We start from the raw sequence: 23,679 nt of genomic DNA on the forward strand, positions 1-23,679 counted from the left end.
AATGTGCCATCAGGCATGCTGTGCTACATGAAAAGGCTATAATACAGTGACCTGATATTGATGGTCTCGTACTAAGACGTATGACTCACAGGGTTCGGTTGTGACGTACAGAGTTGGGCCAGGTCTCTCGAGTTAATTGTAGTGTCTTGGACCCTTTGGAGGCTATTTGCATTTTTAAATAATCCGATTTCTTACGTTTATTTAAAAGTGATAAAAACTGACCCCTTTTCAGTTACCTCTTTTTAGATGGAGGTTGATGATCCATTCCTCAGATGTAGTACCTTGCTTCACTCCTTTTCTCTTCTTATGGCCTTTACTTTCTCTTCTCATGGCTCTTCTTTTGACGCAATTTGCCATTGGGTCCAGAGCACCTCCTGTCTATATTCCGTCTGAATCTCAAATGGTTTCTTAACATAGTCACTAATTTCTTTCCCACTAGCCATTGCCTTCCTTTACATGAAAATATAGCACTTGGCTTCCCAGCCAGGATTTAGCCAACTATTTGTCCTGATGAAACTGGTGGGACACTGCTCTTCCTATTACATTAGAACACCCTGCAGGCCAAGGTAGGAACCATTCTTGTAAATGAATGAACAGATCATTTTCCATTCCTTTCGAGTTTCTTCACATTTTAGTTTTATCCTAGTGGAAGAACCTTGCTTTTTCTAGTCCTAGAAAAAACACACGTCCTCAAAACTTGGAGTTAATGAGAAATCTTAGCAATGACTAATCTTTTGATCTTTTTGGTTCCTGGGGCCCAATATCAGGTGGTTGTTTCTAGTCACTTTGTCCCCTCAAATTACCACACTGTCTTTGTGAGCCATTTATTATTGCCTCACATGGAAGACTGGTCCCAGTTGATTTTAAAGATTAACCAGTCTGCTCCCTTTGACAAAGAGCTGTACCACCATCCTTGGTTGCCAGGTCCTAGTGTTGGGGCTTAAGTGGAAGAATTTCTAATTTTGAGGGAAAGGATACAGATCATTTGTTAACCTTCTATGAAATGGACAAACAAGAGAGGTTGACATGCTCTGACCAGATTCTTGGGAAAATGACATTTTAAAAAGCATTTTATCCTAGAAAATTGAGTTTGCTGGAGCCCAGAGTATATTCTGGTCATTTAGTCGGCCAACTGATATTTTCCAAGAAATAATTAGTTATCATGTTTTCCAGAATGGGAACCTGCACCCTTAAGTCTAAGCCAAGGAAGTGTATATATGTGAGAGGTCCATCTTTGATACTGGCTTGATTTCAAAAGGATCGAGATAACGTCAGCCTGGTGTTCTGGAATGATTTTCTTGAGTTCCTGTGCTTTCCACTTTCCTCAGTCACTTGGAATCTGAGGGAAACCCAACATACCTTTCTGAATAGAAACCCTATTAACAGTGGTTCATTAGAGAAGGAGAAGGTGCCACAAACCACCTTCTTCAGACACACTCCCATCCAGAATTGAGAACCATATTACTTGAAAGTCTGGAAGTGCCTCTGCTATTACAGTATTCCAGAAGAGAGATGGTACCCTTTCTTTTTTTTTCTTAGGAAGACTGAGATTTTGAGTTTGGCCAGCAGAGTTTGCAGGAATTGAGTTCTGCCTCAACAGAATAAAAATAAAAGTCTTTTGGTCTGTTAAAGCATTCTTCTAATTCTTGTTTTACTTAATAGGGAGGGTCATATCCAGCATTTTTTAAACATAGTAATTAAAAAAGATTGGATCGCTTCTCGGCCTTTTGGCTAAGATCAAGTGTAAAAAAGATTGGAAAGGTTATGAACTGGTGGAGATCTCTTACATCAAAGTCTGATATTGCCTATGGAGCTTTTCTTTTTTTGTCTGACTTATGAGATCATGACTTTTGAGAATATTTTTGGTGTATTTATGCTAGTTTTTAATATCTTAGAATGGAGGTTTTCCTTCTGTCTCTACTTTCCTCTAAGAACAGCATCACCCAAGTGGTAGAATGAGTTGCTTTCATTCATAAACTCTAATTCTCCAAGCCAGCATAGCAGACTTTCTTCTGTAACCAAATTTAGACCCTAGGTCATTTTCTTCTCTTAGTTATTTCTTTCCATCTGTTGGAAGTGAAGACATTTTTCCCCCACCATTTGGCTTTAACTTAGTCTTTTCTGTCTTTTTCCCAGCAGATACATCACATAAAATACTTTTTTCCATCACCATTATATTGAACTGGGGAAGGGGGGGGAATAACCTCTCCCTCACTTTTCCTGGCATTCAGATGCTGCCCAGATATCTGTGTTGATTCTCCCATCTTAGATGCCTAGAGAGATGTTCCTGTTAGCTGGAAGTTTGCTTTCTGGTTCTCATGGGCACTTTTCTGGCTCTCTTACAGTATAGCGTAAGCACTGTCACCTGCGAAGGGAGCCCCTCAAGGATCCAGACGCACTCCTGGGCATGTGGCGGGCACTGAGCCGAGCGGAAGGCGGCCACGCTCGGAAAAAGGCCAGTGGTGGAGTTTTCTTTTTCCTTTCAGCTGTGATGTTGTGGTGCTTACCAACCCCCATGAGAAAAGGGGGGAGCTTCTCCAGAGCTTTACTGAGAACTACCTCCTTTCCCAACCAAACTCTATTCATAGTTCTTCCTAGTAGTAGCTTCCCTGACTATCAAAGCACTACCAAGTCTCATGTCTCTTTAGTAGACCCTTAAAACCAATAGCATATGTTTCATAACTTATCCTTTATCCTCCATGCTCTCCTTTGGATCTTCCCTTCTAAGCCAAGTTTTCGACAGATAATGTTTCTGCAAGGTGGAGTGAAAGGGGAACAAGGATAATGAGAGACAGAACAAAAGTCTAAAGCACCGGAGAATGAGTTAAGGGAGGAGGGCAAAAGCTTTCTTAGGAAGCATGTCAGAGGATACCATTTTGGGCTGGATAAAAGTACTCAAGAATCTACAGTCAGGGTTAAAACCCAGATTGACAGACTGGGTCTTTCTTAACTTCACCTTGGGAAAAGGAACTAGAGAAATTAAATCTGACAAAAACAGCATTGGAAAGCTAACTTCATACAACTCATTTGAATGGTCCCCCTTTGGTGTAATTGATTGTAGATTGAATCTTAGTTTTAATCTGAATCATCCTTTCCAAGCAAGACAAAATAAAACAGTTCTGTATATCTCTGTCTGTTGTACTTTTCTGCCTTAATCATTCCAAGGCAAGTTATTCAGCTGTTCTTTCTAATGCTTTCTAAAGAAATTATGTTAAAGACACCAATCAGCAAAACTGGAAATCCCCCAGTACCCAAAAATAAAGTACCTTTTCTTCACAGATACATTTAGTTGTATTTCTTCCCAAAAATGTATGGTCTCTGTTAAGTAAGTATCTGTGAATAGAATTTTTACTACTTAGCAGAATTCAGCACTGGATAGGAACAGCATTGTTGATGGTTTAAAACACGTCAGGGAACTTGAGGATTTTTTTTCTGGCTTTTCCTTCTGTGTGTTAGTTTTAAAGCACAGAGTTCACCCATCACCACACCACCACTATCATTCCTTGTAAACAATTCTTCATATAGCTTCTAAATAAACTTAAGTTTTATGGTATGAAACTCTTCTTCTGTGGTGCCTGATACCCCTGTAGTTCTAGTGGGTATGTAGTCTAGGCAGAATAAATTGGATTAAATAAATAATAATTAGATTTTCCCTCACATCCCTTATAACCTAATGCAGGTGAGTTCTTGGTCTTCGAAATTTTGCGATTTCCATACCAGAGCTGATCATGTGCCCACTGGTTTTGAAACTCTGGGAGCCTGTAGAAAAGAAAATCTATTGTTTATCCAGCCTCTTTTTAAAATTTGTCTTTAGTTAATGGTGATTATATTATCTGATCTGAAGATTTTCTTTCCCATTAATGCTTGTGAGCAGAGCGTCCTATTACTTGAACTTTCAAACCTCTTTTCTCCTATGTGAAGGAAATAAACTTTCAGAGAAATCCATCTTATAATGCTTGTTGTAGGTACAGACCCCCTAGTTGACTCAGGTTTCTTGGTCCACATGGGTCTTAATCTTCTGATAGCCTCTTACTCTCACCATCCCTTGCAATTTCAGCAGTATCTGAAGCCAAGTGATTAGTGGAAATTGGGGTGTGATCTTTGATGATATCAATTGTAGACAAGATTGGTTTAGGACTTGTGTTAGAGTGGAGAGCTCCTAGCTATTGTGATCATTACCAGAGTACTACCTCCTCTGGCATTGGTATGGAAAAAAAGTGTCTTCTCACTCAGCTTTTCTTTAAAGAGAGTAGACTTGATGTTCTTAGGTTAAATGAGAAAGGACCCTCTGAATGTGACAGGACCTGTGTGTAGAGTTTGCTTGGTTTTCATGCTTTAACAGTTCTTCTAATTGATGCCAGTGTTGACTGATGGGAAGTGGGTGGTTCTTTTTCCTTTCTGTGAGCCTTAGTGTTCCCTTACAACAGTATCTGTGCTTTCCTTGGGAAGGTAATTATTCAGGGACACCTGGGTGGCTCAGTGGGTTAAAGCCCCTGTCTTCGGCTCAGGTTGTGATCCCAGGGTCCTGGGATCGAGCCCCCCATCAGGCTTTCTGCTTAGTGGGGAGCCTGCTTCCCCTTCTCTCTCCCTCTGCCTGCCTCCCTGCCTATTTGTGATCTCTGTCAAATAAATAAATAAAATCTTTTAAAAAAAAAGTAATTATTCAGATTCATGTAAGCTTTATAGCCATGCCTTAAGTTTCAAACCTTCTCAGAAACTCTGATTTTTATACCTCAGTATATTTTTCACATTATATGACTAAAAATTTTGTTCATCTTGATCCCATTTTAGTTTGTCCCTGTAATAATGATCATAAATTGTACTCTAGCGAGGAACATTAAAACCCATATCACAGTAGTCTATGCAAAAATTGAAATAAGTACTTAAAAAGAAAATACTGTATGGCCCATGTACTTTATGAATACGTATGGATCATCCTGAAAGATATCGCAGAATTGTCACAGAATTGATTGACTGTATCCAAGGAAGTTAAACTTGGGTAGACAGTGACTTCTCAACAGACTTAGGGCTATAAAGTTAAATCTGTCATCACATGAAGTATCTGAAGTCAAAGGAAGTGGAGGTGGGTAGCTTTATAAGTGCTCTTTCTCCTTTAATTGAATTTCACACAGGCATTTTAGAGACCTTTTTTCCATTAAACTTGAACATTGGTTGGTATCCCAGAGGTCTTCCAGAATTACATCATACTCATAAGTGTTTTAGTCCATTCTGAAAGTTAACATCCATATCCTTGGATTGTAGACACCTACTGTTTTTTTGTGTTAATTTATAAAAGACTTAACCATGGGGCGCCTGGGTGGCTCAGTTGATTAAGCGACTGCCTTCGGCTCAGGTCATGATCCTGGAGTCCTGGGATCAAGTCCCACATCAGACTCCCTGCTCAGTAGGGAGTCTGCTTCTCCTGCTGATCTCTCTCCTCTCGTGCTTGCTCTCTCTCTCTCAAATAAATAAATAAAATCATTTAAAAAAAATTTAAAAAAATAAAAAATAAAAGACTTAACCAGAGTCTGGGCTAGCCAAACTAATCCCAAGAATTAGAATGGATTTCAGTATTTTTAGAGGTGATTGTACAGGTTTAAAGTGTTTGCTTGTGATTTACTTACTTAACTAAATGCTTTGGAAAGATTGTGACTTCTTTTGTCATGCTCTTGCAAAAATTCTTCTTTCCTGGGTGAAAAGATAGGTACCATAAGATTATATCAAAAACTGCAGTTTAGGGGTGATTGTGTGGCTCAGTCAGTTAAGTGTCCAACTCTTGATTTCGTCTCATTTCATGATCTTACAGGTTACGAAATCACGCCTCATGTGAGGGAGTCTGCTGGGATTTTCGCTCTCCCTCTCCCTTTGCCACCCCCCCCTTCCCTGCTCATGCTCTCTTTATCTCTCTAAATAAATAATAAAATTAAAAAAAAAAAATCAGGTGCCTGGGTGGCTCAGTCATTAGGCGTCTGCCCTCGGCTCAGGTCATGATCCCGGGACCCTGGGATCTAGCCCCACATTGGGCTCCCTGCTCTACAGGAAGCCTGCTTTCCCTCTCTCACTGCCCCTGCTTGTGTTCCTGCTCTAGCTATTTCTCTCTCTGTCAAATAAATAAATAAAATCTTCAACAAAAAAAAAAAATTTTTTTTAACTATTTTTTTATTAAAAAATTTTTAATAAAAATGAGTTAAGTCTAGGGGCACCTGGCTGGCTCAGTGGGTTAAAGCTTCTGCCTTTGGCTCAGGTCATGATCTCAGGGTTCTGGGATCGAGGCCACATCAGGGTCTCTGCTCAGCAGGGAGGCTGCTTCTCTTCCCCTCTCTCTCTCTGCCTGCCTCTCTGCCTACTTGTGATCTCTGTCTGTCAAATAAATAAATAAAATCTTTAAAAAAAAAAAAGAGAGAGAGTCTAAGGATTTGGTAAAGAGGCAGGGCATAAAATCCAATAGTCAATAGCCTTCATATAAACAAACGATAAAAGGCTAGAGGACATAATGGTGTTTTTTTTTTTTAAGTCCATTTACAATAGCAAGGAGCAAGATTACATACTTAGGGATAAAATTAACAGGAAATGTATGAGAACCTATTGGGGGAAACGATTTAAACATTCCTGAAAGACTTAAAAAGTAGACTTGAGGGCACTTAGGTGGCTCAGTTGGTTAAGCGACTGCCTTTGGCTCAGGCCATGATCCCGAATCCTGGAATCGTCGCATTGGGCTCCCTGCTCAGCTGGTAGCATGCTTCTCCTCCTCCTCCCTGCTCCTGCCTTCTCTCGCTATCTCTATCTCTCTCCCTCAAATAAATAAATAAGGTCTTCAACAAAATAATATTTTTATTTATTTATTTGACAGAGATCACAAGTAGGCAGAGAGGCAGGCAGAGTAAGAGAGGGAAGCAGCCTCCCTGCTAAGCAGAGAGCTCGATGTGGGGCTTGATCCCAGGACTCCAGGTTCATGACCTGATCTGAAGGCAGAGGCTTTAATCCACTGAGCCACCCAGGCGCCCCCAAAATAATATTTTTTAAAAAATAGAGTTGAACATAACTGCTTAGTGGATATGCGTTTTATTTTAGGATGATGGAAATGTTTTGGAATTAGGTAGAGGTGGTGGTTATACAGCATTATGAATGATACTGAATGCCACTGAATTTTTTATTTTAAAATGGTTAATTTTATATGAATTTTACCTCAATTGAAAAATTATCTTTCAGAGATATGTATTAAAGTATTTATAGAAAAATGGGGGGGGGCGCCTGGGTGGCTCAGTGGGTTAAGCTGCTGCCTTCGGCTCAGGTCATGATCTCAGGGTCCTGGGATCGAGTCCCACATCGGGCTCTCTGCTCAGCAGGGAGCCTGCTTCCTTCTCTCTCTGTCTGCCTCTCAGTGTACTTGTGATTTCTCTCTGTCAAATAAATAAATAAAATCTTAAAAAAAAAAAAAGAAAAATGGGGGGGGGAAAGTAGACTTGAACAAATGGATAGACATATGCTATCCTTGGATAGAACAACTCAGCATTATAGAGGAGTATACAAGTTGATTCTAAATTTCACAGAAAAACAAACATGAAAGAATAGCTTCAAAAACACTGAAAGGGAAAACTTTGAGGAGGAACTGGTTTTACCAGACATTAAAATATTATATAAAGCCTCTATAATTAAAACAAACAGCATGGCACTTGTGCATGAATATAAGTAAATATAAGTAAAATATAAGTAAAACTGTGGAATAGAATAGAAATAGAAATAGACACAAGTAATTACAGAAATTTAGTATAGATAAAGGTAGCATCTCAAATCATTGGGGTAAAGATGGACTTTTTTTATTATTATTATTAACATATAATATGTTATTTGCCCCAGGGGTACAGGTCTGAATCATCAGTCTTACATAATTTACAGCACTCACCATAGCAGATACCCTTCCCAATGTCCATAACCCAGCCACCCTATCCTTCCCCTCCCACTCCCCAGTACTCCTCAGTTTGTTTCTTGGGAATAAGAGTCTCTTATGGTTTGTCTCCCTCCCCAGTCCCACTTTGTTTCATTTTTTTCCCTCCCTACCCCCCATGGCTCCCCACCCTGCCTCTCTAGTTCCTCATATCAGAGAGATCATGTGATAATTGTCTTTCTCTGATTGACTTATTTCACTTAGCATATTACCCTCTAGTTCATTCACGTCATTGCAGATGGCAAGATTTCGGGTTTTTGATGGCTGCATAGTATTCCATTGTGTATATATACCCCATCTTCTTTATCCATTAAGATGGACTTTTTTAAATTTAAAAAAAAAATTTTTTTTTTTTTTATTTGACAGAGAGAGAGAGAGAGCGATCACAAGTAGGCAGAGAGGCAGGCAGAGGGAGAGGGGAAGGGAAGCAGGCTCCCTGCTGAGCAAAGAGGTCGATTCAGGGCTCCATCCCAGGACCCTGGGATCATGACCTGAGCCGAAGGCAGAGGCTTCAACCCACTGAGCCACCCAGGTGCCCCAAGATGGACTTTTTAATAAAGGGTACTGGGATAACTGGGTAGCTATTTAGAATTAGATTAGTATTTCGTACCATACAAAACGTAAACTCCAAATGGAATAGGAATCTAAATACTTAAAAAATGAAGCCGTTTAAGTTCTAGAAGAAGATATGGATGAATTTTTCTTTAGCCTTGGCATAAGGAAAGGCTTTCTGACTATGACACAAAATTCAGAGGCTATAATAAAAGATTGATAAATTTGACTACATAAAATATTTTCATTTGCATGACAAAAACCACCATAAAGAAGTCAAAAGACAGCTGAAAAACTGGGAGAAGTGTTTCACAACATATACACAGACAAAAGGATAATATTCTTAGTATATAAAGAACTCTTATAAAATTGTAGGCTCTGAAAAAAAAACAAAACACCTGAGGGCTGTGTTTCCCTGTCTTTATCTGGAAAGAAGAGTGGGGTGGGGATGCTGTCTAGGAGGATGGGGTTAGGAGGGAGCAGCCTAGACGACCTATGGCTAGCAGGGAAGGGTTTGGCCTGAAAATCAAGCTGTTAAGGGATGGCAGATGGGATTGACAAGGACCTGACATGCAGCTGTGTAGTACCTGGAGTCAGCAGCACCTAAGACAGATCCTGGATGCTGCTCAGCGTTGCTCACTGGATTCCTGGAATGGGGGAGGTGGCGAACTGAGAGGTCTCAGGAGGCAGGAACCACTTCTCCAACAGGCCTCCCAGGACTCAAGAGTGGAGATGGTGATTGGGGACAGCCAACCTGAGCCCCTGACCCTTCCTGCCGTGGAACCTCCTGCCCACCTAGGGAGGCCAACTTAAGCTGGAAAGGGTGCTAGAGCAGTCCCACCAGCTCCCAACTTCCCCTGCCAGCATGTCATAACACCAAGTGAGCCTGAATGTGAAGTTCCTCTTTTTGGAGCAAGAGAATAGGAGGCCACTGAAGCAGAAATTGACGTAGAGGCAGCCATGGAAGAAGCAGGGGTGGTGTGGTACCAGGGGCCTAAACTAGGCCTGTCTTCTAGGTCAGAGTCTCCAATACCTAGAATACTTGTGCCTAGTGCTAGAGCAGATGGCAAGGCTCTAGCAGCTCTGCGTGCAGCTGCAGACCCAGAGGCCCCCAGGGGATTGTGAAGCGGAGAGGGGAAGGAGACAGCCCTGCCTTTCATCTCCACCTTCTTGTGCCCCAGGCAGTGGGGTGCACCAACTGCTCACCCGCACACTGGAGACAGTTTTCTAACCCTGAAGATAGGGGTGCCTAGTGCCAACCCTCTCCGGCTGTTAGCAGACCCTGCAGAGCTGGCTTACGTCTTTCCATCCTTCCAGGGACACAAGCAGAATCTCTCCTACTGGAACAAGGTCAAGGTCCTGTTCAACTGGATCCATTTGAGGAACCTGAGATACCTTGAGTCCCCTGCCCCTCCTGATGTCCCTACCCCAAGGATTGAGTCAAAGGGTATCCCCTAAAAGACCAGTATACCAGCCCCTCTGGAAGACATTTATGCCATCATTTGTGGTTAAGAAGCAACAAGCAAAAACCTTTTTGTATGCTGAAACTGGTACAGGGGCGTCAGGTGGGGTGGGGGGATGTTCGGTGAAGTCGTCTTCCTTGCCCTTTGCACTGTTGCTGCTTCAGGGCACTGCCAGGAAGAGCTACTGGTGCTCCCTCTTCTCTCTGAGGAGAGGGCTGGATTTTTCTCCTCTGGGCAGACTGGCAGAGGAGCCTGGTTCCCTGAGAGGCCCAAGATACGGATGGCAGCCCCCAGAAATCCCTGGGCCTAGACAGTGTGAACTAACTTACTTATCTGGAGTCCATGGAGCATGTTTAGTATGGTTATCTATTGGGGTCTAGCATCTCACAGATGCATATTTATGCAAAAATGATACCTGTATCTTCGTGAGTCTGCCGCTGTTGTGAACTCGCTGGATCCAACCATCTTTCTGAATCATGCACTCAAAGGGTCGGTCTTCTAGGGGAGGTAACGGGAAAGATAGCAAATTAAAAAAATTTAAAAAATAAAAATAAAACTTAAAAAAAGAGAGAAACCCAGATTTATCAATGGTAGAGAGAAAGTTATACCAGGAAAAGAAGAAAATTCATTGAACTTTGAGGCATTGGATTGGCATCTCAGGTGTCAGTATATGGATGGATGGATGGACGGGTGGACATACATTGACACACATACCTGTATTTCCTCGTGCCATTCTTTGAGAGGGCTTAGGAGCAGTGAATACCTCAGTAGCAATGAGCATACCTAGCATCCAGATCTGGTTTTGAAATAGCATTTTCCAATAAAATAAGCCCCACGGATCCTTGGAGAAAAAGTTGATTCCAGGGCTTAGGCAGGGAAAATACAAGATAAGCCTGGAATATCTTGTGATATCAGAGAAAAAGGCAATGCTGTTAAAAGGATGGAAGTGTATAGACGTATATAGGAACCAAATGAAAGGAGTGCCAATTCCCAAAGTAGAACAATTCGGGAAACAAAATAAATAATAATAGTACTGGATTAAAACTATAGAATAGGGCCCCTGGGTCACTCAGTTGGTTAAACAACCTCCTTCTCCTCAGGTCATGATTCTGGAGTCCCCGGATTGAGTCCTGCACCAAACTCCCCACTCAGCAGGGAGTCTCCTTCTCCCTCTGATCCTCGCCCCCTCATGCTCGCTCGCTCTCTCACTGTCTCTCAAATAAGTAAAAATCTTAAGGAAAAAAACTGTAGAATAAAATAACATGAGCCTACACTGGTATAAAGAAATAATTGGATAAAGAAAGAAGAGACAATTCTTCATTAGAGAAGAATTGCAATATATAAGAGTGAAGAGAATAAAATATAAAAATGCCATCGATAATCATTGCAGACAGGATCTACAGGTGGGTAGTAAAATCAGTTTCAAAGTTTAAAAAGAAACACGATATTAGCATAATTTCAAAGTATCTTTCCCAAGATTCTTATCAGTCATAAAGGGAAAAACAGTATGTGTACAGTGAAGAAACCGAGTCGGCCCTATATTATTACTAAGTGATCATGGTTAACATTTCCAGTAATTTTTCAATACTATGTATTCCCTGATAGGATATACTGCTGACACAGGGTTACTTCTCAGATATTTTTGCCGAAAATGAATAACCTCAATTGGTCGTGAGGAAAGTAGGGTCCAATGCACATTGAAACACATACTACAAAGTAACTGCTCATTACTCATCAGAAGTGTTGTGGTCATAAAAGACAAGGAGAGAATGAGAGAATGTCATGCATTGGAGGAAACCGAAGATACATGACAACCAAGTACATTATGGGATCTTGGATTGAATCCTGAAACAGAAAAGGGACAGTAAGGGCAAAAAACTGGTGAAATTCTAATCAAGTCTGTAGTTTACAGTATTATAGCTGTGTTTCTTGGTTGTTGTTGTTTTTGTGTTTTTTTTTTTCTAAAGATTTTATTTATTTAACAGACAGAGATCACAAGTAGGTGGAGAGGCAGAGAGAGAGAGGAGGAAGCAGGTTCCCTGCTGAGCAGAGAGCCCGATGTGGGGCTCAATCCCAGGACCCTCAGATCATGACCTGAGCCGAAGGCAGAGGCTTTAACCCACTGAGCCACCCAGGCGCCCCGTGTTTCTTGGTTTTGATCATTGAGCTACATTGTGTAAGTTGTTAATATCAGAGGAATGTGGGTAAAGAATATCCATGAACTCCAGATACTATGTACTGTTTGTCACCTTTTAAGTCTAGGAATTACTTCACAATAAAACATTTTTTTAAAAATGCGTAGATAATGGGGCACCTGGGTAGCTTGGTTCATTCATTAAGTTCCTAACTCTTGCGCACACTCTCTCTCGCTCTGACAAATAAATAAATAAAACTTTAAAAAAATTTTTTAATTAAAAAAGAAAATAACTTTAGTTACAGAGATAGGAAAACCAAACAATGTACTCATTATGAGCAATAAAAATATAGCACAATAACTGATGTTTTACAGTGTAGTCATGGCAATAAAAATATAGCACAATATATGATTTTATTTTAGTCAAAGAATTTTTAAAAGATTTTATTTATTTGCTCAAGCAGCTGAGCCACCTAGCTGTCCCAGTTATAGAATTTTTATTTTTCTTATAGAAAGAACTTTTAAGATACAATACAGTATTATTAACTATAACTGATATGTTGTATATTACTTCCCTGTGACTGACTTATTGTATAACTGGAAATTTGTTCCTTTTGATTCCATCCATTTTGGCCCTCTACTCTCCACCCACACCCTCCCCCCCATCATCTCTAGCAACCACAGGCACACACACACACACACACACACACACACCATTTTCTTTCTCTTTTTTTTTAAGATTTTTTTTTTTTAAGATTTTATTCACCTGACAGAGATCACAAGTAGGCAGAGAGGCAGGCAGAGACAGAGAGAGGAAGCAGGCTCCCCGCCGAGCAGAGAGCCAGATGCAGGCCTCGATCCCAGGACCCTGAGATCATGGCCTGAGCCGAAGACAGAGGCTTAACCCACTGAGCCACCCAGGTGCCCCACACCATTTTCTTTATCCATTCTTTAGTCAGTGAGCATTTGGTTGGTTTCCATTATTTTGGCTGTTGTAAATAATGCTACAGTGGACTTGGGGTGCATATATCTTTTCAAGTTAGTGTTTTTGTTTCACCCAGAAGTGAAAATGCTGGATCATGTAGTTCTATTTCTAATTTTGGGGACATCCTCCATACTGTCTTCCATAGTCGCTGTACCAGTTTACATTCCCACCTCCAGTGCGCCAAGGGTTCCTTTCTCTCCACATCCTCGCCAACACTTGTTATTTCTAGACTTTTTGACAATATAATAGTATCCTAGCAGATATAAGATGATACTTAATTGTGGTTTTTATTTGCATTTCCCTGGTAATCAGTGATGTTGAGCATCTTTTCATGTACCTGTGGGTCATCTGTATGTCTTCTTTGGAAGAATATCTGTTCAGATGCCCCACTCAGTTTTTTGTTTTTGTTTTTGTTTTTTTTTTTTAAAGCTTTTATTTATTAATTTGACAGAGAGAAATCACAAGTAGACGGAGAGGCAGCCAGAGAGAGAGAGAGATAGGGAAGCAGGCTCCCTGCTGAGCAGAGAGCCTGATGCGGGACTCGATCCCAGGACCCTGAGATCATGACCTGAGCCGAAGGCAGCGGCTTAACCCACTGAGCCACCCAGGCGCCCCCCACTCAGTTTTTAATTGGATTGTTCTTTTGTTGTTGGGCTGTCCGTGTTCTTTATATACTGGATATTAACCCCTATCAGACACAGGATTTACAAATATTTTCTCCCTATTCGGTAGGTTGCCTTTTCATTTTGTTGATTCCCTTTGCTGTGCATCAGCTTTTTAGATGTACAGGTATACTCTGGAAACATGTGGGTACGGTTCCAGACAATAGCAATGAAGCGGATATTGCAGTGGAGCAAGTCAAATGAATTTTTTGGATTCCCAGTGCATATAAAAGTTATGTTTGTACTGTATTCTGTTAAAGTGTACAGTAGTATTATGTCTGAAAAACAGTGTACATATCTTAATTAAAAATACTTTATTGCTAAAAAGTGCTGATCATCAATCTGAGCTTTTAGCAAGTCATAATCTTTTTGCTGGTGGAGGGTCTTGCCTTGATGTTGATGACTACTGACTCATCAGGGCAGTGGTTGCTGAGGGTTGGGGCAGCTATGGCAATTTCTTAAAATAAGACTACAGTAAAGTGTGTCACATCAGTTGATTCTTCCTTTCCCAGATAATTGCACTGTACCATGCAATGCTGTCTGATAGCATTTTACCCACAGTAGAACTTCTTTCAAAATTGGCCAATCCTCTCAAACCCTGCCCACGCTTTATTAACTCTGTATATTATTCTGAATCCTTCGTTGTCATTTCAGAGATCTTCACAGCATCTTTACCAGTAGATTCCATTTCAGGAATCCACTTTCGGGGCGCCTGGGTGGCTCAGCCATTAAGTGCCTACCTTCAGCTCAGGTCTTGATCTCAAGGTCCTGGGATCCAAGCCCTGCATTGGGCTCCCTGCTCAGCGGGAAGCCCGCTTCTCCCTTACCCACTCGCCCTGCTTGTATTCCCTCACTGTCTCTTTCAAATAAATAAATAAAATCTTAAAAAAAAAAATCCACATTCTTTGTTCATCCATAAGAAGTAACCCCTCGTCCAATAAAGTTTATCATGAAATTGTAGCAATTCAGTCACATCTTTAAGCTCGACTTCAAATTCTAGTTCTCACTGTTTTCACCATATCTGCAGTTACTTCCTCCCATGAAGTCTTGAGCCCTTCAAAGTCATCCATGAGAGTTGGAATCAGCTTCTTCTAAACCCCGTTAATGTTGATATTTTGATCTCTTCCCATGAATCATGCATGTTCTTAATGGCATCTAGAATGATGAATCCTTTCCAGAAACTTCACGGTTTGCCCAGATTCATCACAGGAATCACTGTGTATGGCAGCTACAGCTTTACAAAATGTATTTCTTTTTTTTTTAATAGATTTTTTAAATTTATTAACGAGAGAGGGAGAGAGCATGAGTAGAGGGAGGGGCAGAAGGAGAAGCAGACTCTCTGCTGAGCAAGGAGACCAATGTGGGGCATTGCCGGAGCCAAATACAGACACTTAATTGACTGAGCCACCCAGGTGCCCCTGCAAAATGTGGAATGTACAAAATCTTAAAGAAATAAGATTTAAAAGTCAAAATTAATCTCCGCTTCTTGTGCTGCAGACTGGATGTTGTGTTAGCAGGCATGGAACATTAATTTCATTGGGCATCTCCACCAGAGCTCTTGGGTGACCAGGTGCATTGTCAGTGAGCAGTCGCATTTTGAAAAAAATCTTTTTTTTCTGAGCAATAGGTCTGAACTGTGTGCTTAAAATATTCAGTAAACCAAGTTATAAACATGTGCAGTCATCCAGGTTTTGTCGTTCCATTTATTGAGCATGAGCAAAGTAGATTTAGTGTGATTCTTAAGGGGTATAGGATTTTCAGAATAGTAAATGAGCACTGGTTTCAGTTTAAACTCACCAGCTACATGAGCCCCTAACAAGCAAGCCAGCCTGTCCTGTGGAGCTTTGACTTCTCTCCAGATGTGAGAGTTCTAGATGCCATCTTCCAGTATGAGGCTGTTGCATCTACATTGACAGTTTGTTGTTGAGTTGTTTGTCTTGGAATTTGTTGTTGTTGTTGTTTTTCCCAAGATAATGTTCATTTATTCCCACCAGGTAGTAACATCCTAAAAAGATGTCTTCTGATGTCATTTGTTAGAATTCCTTCTCTTTTTTCTTCATCTTTAACATCATTAAAGTTCATCCTTATCTCTCTTTCCATGATTTTGGAGATTTTTCAATTTTTCATATATGAAGGTAGCAATCTCTTTTGCATCTCTGGCATCTATTTGCTATCCCCAAATATTTCTCTTTGTTCTTTCGTAGGGAAAAAATTTAACAGTTGGATAGGCCCTGATGCCAGCTTTCTGGCATGTTTGAGCATAAGCCTGACAGTCTACTTTTCCAGCTTTCACTTTTCCTTTAACCATCCTAGCTAAGAGCTCAAACTCTGGAGCAAAATTCTGGCAAGGTCCACACCAAGGAGCATAGAAATCAACCACCCAGTGATTTTTCCCTTGTGTAACTTTTTCATTGAAAGTCTGAGGCGTTAGATCTATGGATGCTTGAGGTAGCCACCTCCGTGAATGATCTTAGCTAGACCTTCTGGATCACTTGCTGCAGCTTCTCCATCAGCACTGCTGCTTCGGCCCGCACTTTATATCATGGAGGTGGCTTCTTTTCCTTAAACCTCATGACCCAGCCTCTGCTGCTTCAAGCCTTTCTTCTGCAGCTTCTTCATTTCTCTCAGCCATCATAAAATTGAAGTCAGGGCCTTGCTTTGGAGCAGGCTTTGGCTTTAGGGAATGTTTTGGCTGGTTTGATCTGTCCAGACCACTAAAACTTTCTCCCTATCTGTAGTAAGACTGTTTTGCTTTCTTACCATTTGTGTGTTCCCTAGAGTAGCACTTTTAATTTCATTCTAGATCTTAATCTTTGTATTCACAACTTGGCTAACTGGCTCAGGAGGCCTAGCTTTTAGCCTCTCTGGTTTTGGACGTAGCTTCCTCACCAACCTCTCTGAAGTGTGAGATATGTACCTCTTCCTTTCACTTGAACACTTAGATGTTATTGTATGGTTATTAGTTAGCCTAATTTCAGTATCATTGTGTCTCAGGACTAGGAATGCCCAAAGAAAGGGAGAAAGAAGGGGAAACAGCCAGATAGTAGAGCAGTCATAACAAAGCATATTAAGTTCACTGTCTTATATGGACACAGTTCGTGTTGCTGCAAAACAGTTACAACAGTAACATCAAAGATCACTGATCATAGATCACTATAACAAATGTAATAATTATGAAAAAGTTTAAAATATTGTGAGAATTACCAAAAGGTGACACAGAGACACAAAGTGAACAAATGCTATTGAAAAAATGGCACTGGTAAACTTGCTCAACATAGGGTGGCCCCAGACCTTCACTTGGTAAAAAAGCTACAAAGTATAGTAAAGCAAAGGGCAATAAAACAAGGTATGCCTATAGTCACATATTTGTTTTTGCTTTTGTTGCCTTTGCTTTTGGTGTCAAATCCAGAAAACCATTGCTAAGACTGATGTCAGGGGACTTACCACCTATGTTTTCTTCTAGAAGTTTTATGGTTTCGGGTTTTTGGTTTTTTGTTTGTTTGTTAAGATTTTATTTATTTATTTGTCAGAGAGAGAGAGAGCACGCGCGCATACACACAAGCAGGCGGAGGCTAGAGAGAGAAGCAGGCTCCCTGCCAACAAGGAGCCTGATGCAGGACTCAATCCTGAGCTGAAGGCATCAGCTTAATTGACTGAGCTACCCAGGTGTCTCTGGTTTCAGGTCTTATATTCAAGTCTCGTTCTTTCACAAGTGGCTGTCCAGTTTTCTGAACACTATTTATTGAAGAAAGTGTCCTTTTCCCCATTGTATATTCTTGACTCCTTTTTCTTAAATTAATTGACCATAGGTGTATTTCGGGGCTCTCTTCTGTTCCACTAATCTATTACCTTTATGCCAGTTACATATAGTTTTGATTACTATAGCTTTGTGAGTTAATTTGAAATCAGGGATGCCTCCTGCATTGTTCTTGCTCAGTATTACTTGGCTATTTGGGGTTTCTCATGGTTACAAATTTAAGGATTGTTTGTTCTATTTCTGTGAATGCCATTGGAGTTTTGTTTGTTTTTCAAGATTTTGTTTATTTATTTGACAGACAGAGATCACAAATAAGCAGAGAGGCAGGTAGGCAGAGAGAAAGGAGGAAGCAGGCTCCCCGCCGAGCAGAGAGTCCCATATGGGGCTCCGTCCCAGGACCCTGAGATCATGACCTGAGCCGAAGGCAGAGGCTTAACCCACTGAGCCACCCGGGTGCCCTGCCATTGGAGTTTTGATAGGGATTGCCACAATAACTGATTTTTAAAGTTTTTACTGTGTGGCATGTATTGTTCTCACAGGATTGCTTGGTAACGTGATACTGTTGTCCTTATCTTGTAGATGAGGAAATGGGGGCTTAGAAAATATATCGGGCACCTGGGTGGCTCAGTGGGTTAAGCCGCTGCCTTCGGCTCAGGTCATGATCTCAGGGTCCTGGGATTGAGTCCCGCATCGAGCTCTCTGCTCAGCAGGGGGCCTGCTTCCCTCTCTCTCTCTCTGCCTGCCTCTCAGTCTACTTGTGATTTCTCTCTGTCAAATAAATAAATAAAATATTAAAAAAAAAAAAGAAAAGAAAAGAAAATATAACTTGCCTAAATTCGGACATGATCATTTCAGGATTTGAGTCTAAAGTTGCCTAATTCCAGAACCCATGCCCTTAACCTCACTGATCTATAGCTCCTTCCAAAAGGGAATGATGCACCTGTTGTAACCTGTTCACCCACCACTCCCAAACAATCTGAAAACCTACCATTCATTCTCTCGGACAGTGCTGTCCAATAGAAATATAATGTGAGTCACATGTGAGATTTAAAATTTTCTAAGAGCTGTATTGAAAAGGTAAAAAGTAGGTAAAAATAATTTTAAAAACTGTATTCATTTAACCTAATGTGTGTAAAGTATTTCAATATGTAATCAGTGTTGCATTATTTTGTTTTCATACTAAGTTTGCAGGTTGGTGTGTATTTTACGTTTATAGCACATGTCAGCCCTCTTTAGCCACATTTCAGGTAGCATGTAGCCACTTGGAGATGATAGCTACTGTGTTGGATAGCACAGCCCTAGAATGTGAAGTGTGACAATTATGATGCACTTCTGGTCTTACATTCTTCTTCCTCGTTTGACAATAGATGCCTTTGCAAGTGTAAATTAGATCTAATTTTTTTTAAATTTTGTAGTAAAATACACTTAACATAAAATTTACCATTTTAATCATCTTTAAGTGCACACAGTTCAGTGACATTTAATACATTCACATTGTTGTACAGCTGTCACCACCATCCATTCCCATAATTCTGTTCATCTTGTAAAAGTGAAACTCTAAAACCATTAAATAATAACTCCGGTTTTCCCCTCCCCCACCCCTTTTAACCTCTGTTACACTTTCTGTATTTATGACTTGGACTATTCTAAGTACCTCCTATCAATAGAATCATACAGTATTTGTCTTTTTGTGACTAATATATTTTGTTTAGCTTTATGTCCTCAAGGTTCACCTGTTTTAGCAGTTGGAGCATATTGCAAAATGTCCTTTCTTCTGAAGGTTGAATGATACTCAGTTGTATGTGTAATACCACATTTTATCTGCTTATCTGTAGGTGGACACTTGGGTTGCTTCCATCTTTTGGCTGTTGTGAATTATGCTTGTGCTTGCTCGCTCTCTCTGTCAAATACGTAAATAAAATCTTAAAAAGAAAAAAAAGATTATCTTGGCTACTTGCAGTTCCTTGAGATTCCATATGAATTTTGGGAGAAGTTTCTGCTGCTGCAAAGTAACATCATTGAGATTTTTACATGGATTGCTCCGAAGGATCTAAATTTTAATGTGGGAGTAAGAGTTGTTTGTAAGTCTCTCAATATGCATTTCAAGTTTACTGTTCACATTGCTTATTGGAAGCTGTTTGCTTCTAACAGTTTTATTTTTAGGACTAAACCTGTTAAAGCCAGATTTTCTTAGACTTAATCATCTCTTATCTGGTAGTGAATATCAGAGCAACTCCTGAAATCTCACCTTTTAATTTCTTTGGGGTTAGATAGTAGTGGTTTTCAGTTAGCTAGTTCAGTCATTGGTCTAAGAGAAAGGTGTTGCCATCTTGGAAGAGAAGATGCCTGGAAGATGCTGTGCAGGGACGGGAGAAGATGAGAGCGCTGAACTATTCGCTGTGAGCAGCCATGTCCTGCGGGCCAACCTGTTTCTCTTAAAACAACCAATCGTAGCAGTTTTCAGCACTTTTAAAAGCAATAAATCAATCTCCTTTCTGAAATTTTTCTTGTTGGCATCAGGGTTAAAGCTCAATATATTCCTGTGGCTTTCCTGGGTGCTTTTACTCACAATAAAATTTTCTCTTTCAGAATTTGGTGTTCACCTGGCAGAGCTGACTGTAGATCCCCAAGGAGCACTGGCAATCCGTCAGGTAAGTCCAGACTGATTGGCCCAATTTATAAGTAATTCCTCTTTTTACGTGGTAATGAAACTTTCTTATTGGAAAAAGAAAGAACACCAGTTTACAAAAACCTAGGATTTTGTACCCGATTTAGTACAAATACATTTAGTACTAATACATTCACACATTAGGCCATGTGTATGTATATGATTGTGATGTATGAAAACAGTCTTTCCTTGCTGTACTGCTTGGCTTATTCTCTTCGCAGCTGGCATCAGTCATTTTGAAACAATATGTGGAGACTCACTGGTGTGCCCAGTCAGAGAAATTTAGGCCTCCTGAAACTACAGAAAGGGTAAGGAGAATTATTTGATTAGTCTTCTTACAGAGATTTGAGGGGCCATCTTAAAAGATTGAGCTGTCACCATTGTTAGAGGGCATGGGGCAATCAAAACACGAGGCGTGAAAGATCGATTGATAGCTGACATCATGGGCAACATGCTGGAAGTAAGAGAGCTCCAGTGTCAGGCTGACCTGTGATCAGATTCCTTTTACTGCCTTTTACTAGCTATGAAAATATTAGAAAAGTATTTTAACTTCTAAGCTTCAATTCCCTAAATATCTAAAATTAGAATTAAAATTTCAACTCCAAAGAGTTGTTTGAGGATTAAATGAAATAATGTTTCTACTTAGTACAACACCATGCAACCATCCTGGGCCCCTGAGAAATTTTGAAATAGAAGGTTTATATAGGGCAGCACTGTCCATTGGAACTTTCTACAGCTGTGGAAATACTCCCTATCTGTGCTTTCTGGTGTAGTGGCTACAGGCTACATATGGGTGTTGAGCACTTAAAATATGGCTGATGAAACTGAAAACTGAATTTTTTATTCTATCTCATTCTAATAATTAAATTTAAAGGACCACAAGTGGCTGCTGTAATGGACAGATAAGTTTAGGGATCACAGATGAACTCTCTGAATGAATGATTTGTCAAGTTTGTGTATTGGAGTTTTTTGAGGTTTTTTGTTTTTTGTTTTTTTGAGTTACACAGTATCTTAACACGCATTGCTTTTCCAGCGCATAATTTGGATAGGACTCTTCCAGTCATTTACAACCTGGTCTAATGGCCGGTGGCGTTTCTCCTCTGCAGGCAAAAATTGTTATCCGGGAGCTGTTGCCCAATGGGTTGAGAGAATCAATAAGTAAGGTGCGCTCCAGTGTGGCCTATGCAGTGTCTGCCATTGCCCACTGGGACTGGCCTGAAGCCTGGCCCCAGCTCTTCAACCTGCTCATGGAGATGTTGGTGAGCGGAGATTTAAATGCAGTCCATGGAGCCATGCGAGTGCTGACAGGTATCAGAAGTTTTTCCCTGGCATTGGTACTTGAATCCCAAGAACACTTAAGAGAGGCTATGTGATGGAGTGGCTCCTCCTCCCTAGTTTTTATCTCCACATCTATCCTCTCCATTGACTCGCTCCATTGACTCTTTCCAGGGAATTAAGTTGGTATAGTATTTCTACTACTATGAAACCTCAGCCACTTAAGGATAGAGTAATTGCGTAGTAGTTAAGGACTCAGATTTCAGTTCATATTCAGATTTTACATTAAGCCAAGTTACTTAATCTTTTTAGCTTGAGTTTCCTTGTATATAAAATGAAGATAATGATAGTGTTTACCTGAAGGGGTCTATTGGTAGGTTTAAATAAGCTAAATCTATATAAATTGTGTAGCATAATAACTAACATGAGGTAAACACTCTTTAAATTTTAGCCGTTATGATAATTATCATTATTATATTAATTTTCTTCTTAGTTCAACCAAGGCAAATTTCAGAACAGTGAAATAAAATTTTTATAGGAATAAAGAAGAGAAAAACAGTGTAGCTGTGTAATTCTTACCTTAATTTGGTCAGCTTAGAAAACGTAGCATTTGGTATCTTTTCTTTCTGTTCTAAGAAGGTGGCAAAAATATTTACAGAAAAATACTTTTAGTTTAAGGAGATTTGGTGGATGTCTCATCTAAGCTTGATTAATCTATTAATCCCTCACAGAACAGAGAACCCAGAACCTGAATTTCCCAGTCCTCTAGGTGAAGTCACTACTGTTTTGCCTTCAAGGAATCTTTACCTGGATATTAGCCACCTTCTGTTGATCTTTTAGAAATTGTATTTCCCCTCAGTTCATACAGATTTGTGAAATGTCTGCCTGTGTCTTATCTCTTTCTCTGTGCCCTGCTAGCTTACCTGAAATGTATTCTTACCTAGTTACGAATGCCATTTCTTTTTTTTTTTTTTTTTTTAAGATTTTATTTATTTGACAGAGAGAGATTACAAGTAGGCAGAGAGGCAGGCAGAGATAGAGAGGAGGTAGCAGGCTCCCCGCTGAGCAGAGAGTCCAATGTGGGGCTCGATCCCAGGACCCTGAGATCATGACCTGAGCTGAAGGCGCCCCACAAATGCCATTTCTTTCTTTTCTTTTCTTTTCTTTTTTTTTTTTTTTTTAAACCCTGTTTATTGAACTTGGCATCTGGTCCCAGTTTTACTTATCTACGTTCTATTGATGGTAGATAACATCAGTTCTCTGTCCAAAAGCAAATTCCCCATCTCCTTTTGTTTTCAACCTCCTCTTCCCTTGTCCTGGCTGCCTTTTTGAACTACCTGCTTTATTCCTATTATCTTTTTTTTTTTTTTTTTTAAGATTTTATTTATTTATTTGACAGAGATCACAAGTAGGCAGAGGGAGAGGAGGAAGCAGGCTCCCCTGCTGAGCAGAGAGCCCGATGCAGGGCTCGATCCCAGGACCCTGGGATCATGACCTGAGCCGAAGGCAGAGGCTTTAACCCACTGAGCCACCCAGGCGCCCCTATTCCTATTATCTTTGATGGGTGCTTGGGATATAGAGCAGACTTACAAAAGAGCAAATGTTCCTTGTTCAGATTTTCACTTTCCTGCTTATTACATCCCTTGCATGACTCATTATTCAGGTAATTTCATATACCCCTCTCTGTGGAATCAGCCATCCAAGATTCTTTATTTACAACTTGATGGTACCAGAAGATCAGTTAACAGATACGTTTTCTACCAAGGAAAAGAAGCATGTTCCCCACAAGTCTTCCAACACAAAGTTTGGCTTTTTTAAAAACTTGAAGGAGAAAGGCAGTTTACATTCATCATACTTGGAACACTGTAGAACCATCATTGTGCTTGACTAAGGAAATCACTGTTTCTGTCAGCCACAGGGAGAGAACTCTGGGGGAAGTGGGTACTGTTTTATATTAGAGTCAGCAGACACAGGGTGGATAGCTGCCAGCCTCCATTCCCAGATAGCTGCTTCCCATGCTTTCAGATGAGGATAGATGGTGCTCTCACAACAGCAACTCAGGCGTGCTTGAAGATGGCAGGACGTGGTGTATGGATGGGAGCCCAGTAGGAGAATGGGACTGATTGTCTTTGGGGTTTTTTTTTTTAAGATACTATATCCTTTTTTAAGCCTTTAGTAAGCCTTCCGTTAAGCTTACCTGTTTGTAAGTGAGAACTAACTAACACCAATGGTGTGAAG

The 23,679-nt window shown here is 40.4% G+C and overlaps 1 protein-coding gene and 1 pseudogene across 3 annotated transcripts in view; both read left to right on the forward strand.

Moving 5' to 3' along the window:
* The window catches only part of IPO9 (importin 9), a 57,428-nt gene that overhangs the window by 1,985 nt on the left and 31,764 nt on the right, over nucleotides 1-23,679 (forward strand). The window contains exons 1-4 of one of the 2 annotated variants that reach the window (XM_082702011.1): nucleotides 2,344-2,455; nucleotides 20,088-20,149; nucleotides 20,388-20,474; nucleotides 21,273-21,474. In XM_082702011.1, coding sequence (XP_082558137.1) covers nucleotides 21,414-21,474 — 61 coding nt within the window. In that variant the 5' untranslated portion in view covers nucleotides 2,344-2,455; nucleotides 20,088-20,149; nucleotides 20,388-20,474; nucleotides 21,273-21,413. Of the gene's footprint in view, nucleotides 1-2,343; nucleotides 2,456-20,087; nucleotides 20,150-20,387; nucleotides 20,475-21,272; nucleotides 21,475-23,679 lie in introns of those variants that run through there. The other variant, XM_082702010.1, reaches the window with a different exon arrangement.
* On the forward strand, nucleotides 9,062-9,972 carry LOC309849355 (uncharacterized protein C8orf58 pseudogene; annotated as a pseudogene). Its single transcript has one exon. The product of its transcript is annotated as an uncharacterized protein C8orf58 pseudogene (transcript).

This window comes from Mustela nivalis (genome assembly GCF_964662115.1).
Source record: "Mustela nivalis genome assembly, chromosome: 16".
NCBI lineage: Eukaryota > Metazoa > Chordata > Mammalia > Carnivora > Mustelidae > Mustela > Mustela nivalis.